The 4,386-nt window shown below is 37.6% G+C and overlaps 1 protein-coding gene across 1 annotated transcript; it reads left to right on the plus strand.

Moving 5' to 3' along the window:
- Positions 1–6: 6 nt before the first annotated feature.
- On the plus strand, positions 7–3,571 carry LOC107493908 (trihelix transcription factor PTL). Its single transcript, XM_016114940.3, has 2 exons — positions 7–846; positions 1,614–3,571. Exons 1-2 carry the CDS (start codon positions 350–352, stop codon positions 2,908–2,910), a joined length of 1,794 nt encoding a protein of 597 aa, XP_015970426.1. The 5' UTR covers positions 7–349; the 3' UTR covers positions 2,911–3,571.
- The last annotated feature ends 815 nt before the right edge of the window (positions 3,572–4,386 follow it).

The raw sequence follows: 4,386 nt of genomic DNA on the forward strand, positions 1-4,386 counted from the left end.
AACAATAACACACTAAATACCATTTTTCGTTACACTAAGTAAAGAGAGAGAATGTATATGTGTTGATCTGAATACAATACCACACGCATACACCATATTGTACAGAGAGAGAGAGAGAGAGATGGGACCATTGTCCTGCGCTTAAAATTTAAGCTTTTTCGTGGACGACAGGATCCGACTCTGCCGCATAATTCCTCCCTCTTCCTCCTTCTTCTTCTTCTTCTTCTCCTCTCCTCTCTCTCTCTCTCTCTCTTTCTTTCAACTTCATCATCTTATAATTTTTTCGTTAACTTTTTTTTACCGTCAAAAAACGAAATAATAAACCTCTTCAATATTCCTTCTTCTCCCAATGGAAATGGAGGATCATCATCATCAACACCAACAGTATGGCGGCATCACTGATCTGAGGCAGCTTGTGAGTAACAACGGACCCCGTTCAACACATTTTCCTACTTCCATACCGCCACAGCCCACGGCGGAGCTCTTCCCGGGCCACCCAAACCTCGCGGCTGCGCATCAGCAGCAGCACTACGAGCTGATGATGTTTGGGCGCCAAGTAGCTGACTTAATGCCTCGCTGTCTCCACGACTTTGCTGACGCCAGCAATAATAACACAAGCAGCATAGGTGTTGCCACTGTCACTACTCCCACCACAACCACAAGCGCTTCAACTCCTCCTCTTAGTGGGTTGGGCGGCGCTGAGGCTGCAGGATGCTTAGGTGGAGACGCATCCACTGGAAGATGGCCTAGACAAGAGACTCTTACTCTTCTTGAGATCAGATCTCGCCTTGACCCCAAATTCAAAGAAGCTAATCAGAAAGGTCCCCTCTGGGATGAAGTTTCTAGGTATCAATTTTACTTCTTTTTCAACTTCTTCTTCTAATGATAATTGCTTCTTTCATTATATATATATATATTGGGTTTAATAATTTAATAATTCAAATTATACAAGACAGTAACGAGAAGAGAAGCTATGGTTTTGATTTTGGGATGAGTGTGGTTTCTACATTTGTAGCAGTTTGCAAAATTTGTGTGAAGGTTCTCTTTCATTGATGGGAAAAGACTATACACATAAAGTAGTATTAGTGTTAGTAGTAGTAGTCGTCGTCATGATCTCTATCTTCTCTACTGAATTTTATCGATTATTGATGGCGTACTTGAGATACATTTACGTTTATATACCAAGATTAGTACGATTCTACCACTGTCCCCTTTTCCTTTTTGAAAATTTGTACCCTCTTTTAAGTGTATGCGTGTTAATTTCCCTTTTTTTCTTATTATTTATCAAAAATTCATTGGACTTTTGGGTGCATTTGGATTGCCACCTATTCTAATCCCAATTCTAATTCTGTCATTGTGAAATGACATGAAGCGGAGGCTCTTCCTTCGAAACTAACTTTCGTAGTTGTGATTTTGCTATAACTAGCCATCAATATGAATGGCATAACATGGCGTTGTTATTAATTGTTATTATTATTCAATGCTCTCCGATTACTAGGGCTATGTGTCATACACTATGCAATGACCTCATCAATACTCAGACTTGTTTTCTTTATTTTTTTATTATTATTGGCCTATTTTTTTTTCTTCTTCTTGCTATTCTTGTTCTTCAGGATCATGTCTGAAGAGCATGGATACCAAAGGAGTGGGAAAAAGTGCAGGGAGAAGTTTGAGAATCTGTACAAGTATTACAAGAAGACAAAGGAAGGAAAAGCTGGAAGACAAGACGGGAAGCATTACCGATTCTTTCGCCAACTCGAAGCCTTATACGGTGAAAACAACAGTAACAACAGCAACGCTGCCTCAGCACAAGAAACCAATTTTGGTGGTAGCAACACCCTCCATTACCAAAACAATCCTCATGCTTTCAATTCCCAACATCACATGAATAACCAAGAAATGCTGCTTCTTGGTTCCCAGAACAGCCTAAGCCTCACCAACTCCACTGAGTTTGAAACCTCTTCTTCGGATGATGATGATCACAATAGCACTGGGGGAGTGAAAGGGAACGATGAGTCCATGGAGAAGAGGAGGAAGAAGAGAGGAGGGAGCAAGAGCTGGAAGGTAAAGATAAAAGACTTCATTGACTTGCAAATGAGGAAGCTTGTGCAGAAGCAAGAAGAGTGGCTTGACAAGCTTATGAAGACGCTGGAACAGAAGGAGAAAGAGAGGGTTCTGAGAGAGGAAGAGTGGAGGAGACAAGAGGCAGCCAGGTTGGAGAGGGAGCACAAGTTTTGGGCCAAAGAGAGAGCATGGATTGAAGCAAGGGATGCTGCTTTAATGGAGGCCTTGCACAAGCTGACAGGAACTGATCAGGTAAAGTCTCATCATCATCATCATGATGGGATAATAACTGGTTCCGCAATGCAAAATAAGGACCATAACGAAGATGATGAAAACTGGCAAGAATGTGAGATATCAAGGCTTGTACAGTTGAGAGCTGAGATGATGGAAACAAGGTTTAGGCATGGTGGTGATGGTTGTTCAGAAGAGGCTTTCTGGGAACAGATAGCAACAAAAATGGCATGTTTTGGGTATGAAAGGAGTCCAGTAAAGTTGAGAGAGAAATGGGAAACAATCAGCAAAGAAAACAACAAGAAGAAGCGGAAGGAGAATAACTCAAACTCAGTACGAAGTAGTAGTTCTTGTTTTTACATTGAAAACAATAACAATGACCATTATTCTTCTTCTTCTTCTCTATATAACAACAACAACAACAACCAAAGTGGTGGTGGATATTGTGATATCAACAATGATCAAAGGCGGCAACAACAATCACCTTCGAATTCCAACGCTAATGCATCAGTTCATCAAGCTGAGAACTGTTTCCCATTCTTGATGAGTTGTGAGGGAGGAACTTTCTGGGACAACTACAGCTTAAAGGTTAATAAATCAAATCAAAATGAGTAGGTTAATCAACTCCCTCGTAAGAGGCACCGATTAAGATTTCACAGACTTCTTCTTATTTCCTTTTTTTTTTAATCTGAGATGGTTTAATTTCATTCCATCGCATTATGTAAGCAAAGAACTAACTCCTGAGGGTTTTTGTGTATAGGGACTAATGAATGATGATTAGGATGGTCAATCTTAATTATTAATGTATTTATTAATTATTAGGAGGAAAAATAATATGTTCAAGCTTACACAAGTTTAATATGGGAGACATATTGGCAAAATCTCACTGATGAAGACTTAGGACGATGTGCCACAAATTCTTCAGGTAAGTCTCTCTCTCGTGCCAGATTTTCTTCTGTGCCCGCAAATAATGTCTTGCATCTTCAAACTGATCACTGTTTTTGGCACTCCTCATCCCATCTCTTGGCTTTTTATTATTATTATTATTGGTGTAACTTCGGAATATTTAACAGTGGTGGTAGATTTTGGTGTGTGTACCGAAGGGGTGTATTTAAGGTAGCAATATCTTGAACTTTGGTTCTTTGTTCAATATTTTTATGAACGAGAATAAAGATTGATGTTAGTGGATATATTATTTAAGCATTGGGCCTGGTTAAAATGTTTTTTAAATTATATATGAAGGATCTTTGTGAATTAAAGGACAAGCATTTTCTGTATATTGATGGACATTACTACAGTACTACTACTTATATTGGACTAGCAACGCTTCATAGTTTTTCTATTTCTCTTTCGGTTTCTTTGTCCTCTCTTCGTTTGGTTTCATTTCCCAACTCAATATGCTTGTACACGAATTTCCTTTTTGTAGAAACTCAGTAATTTAATATAAATTACCACTTCAAGAAAAAATACATGAAAATGGTTGGTTGAAGAAACTATTACCATTAGACCAGTATTACAACTTTCGGTAAAGGTATGATTTTATTTTCTCTACATTTATTAGAATTGCATTAGTATAAGAGGTAGCACCTGTTATAGCTAGTTGCTATTTGAGATAATGTGCTCGAAACATAATATTAAGTTCATGAAAGTTTTGAAGGATTTAACAATAACAAATTTCTCCTCCTAAGTATCATTTGTCGGATTTAATTGAATCAATGACATTATTATTATTATTATTATTATTATTATTATTATTATTATCTTCATCTATCTCGGCATCACATTCATGAACATGCACGATACATGTAATTTCAAAGGAGGAAGTTTTTGTATTTTTATTTAGATTATATACTGGAAAAAAAGAGCATCTAAAAATTAAAGCCACGTGGAAGTTTGGTTTGTATCAATCATGTTCATAAATGTTCAATTTGATAAGTTTAACTTGTTAACAATATAATTATAGTTAGTGGAAGCTAGGTGGGGGTGCAATTAAAATAGACGTCACTTCTTATTTCTAAACATTTTGTGCTCGATACTAGACAGATATTCAATTGATTAATTACACACGCAGTGCTTCCCAATTTCTGCAAC

Source organism: Arachis duranensis, chromosome 6 (genome assembly GCF_000817695.3).
Source record: "Arachis duranensis cultivar V14167 chromosome 6, aradu.V14167.gnm2.J7QH, whole genome shotgun sequence".
In the NCBI taxonomy this organism is placed as follows: Eukaryota; Viridiplantae; Streptophyta; class Magnoliopsida; order Fabales; family Fabaceae; genus Arachis; species Arachis duranensis.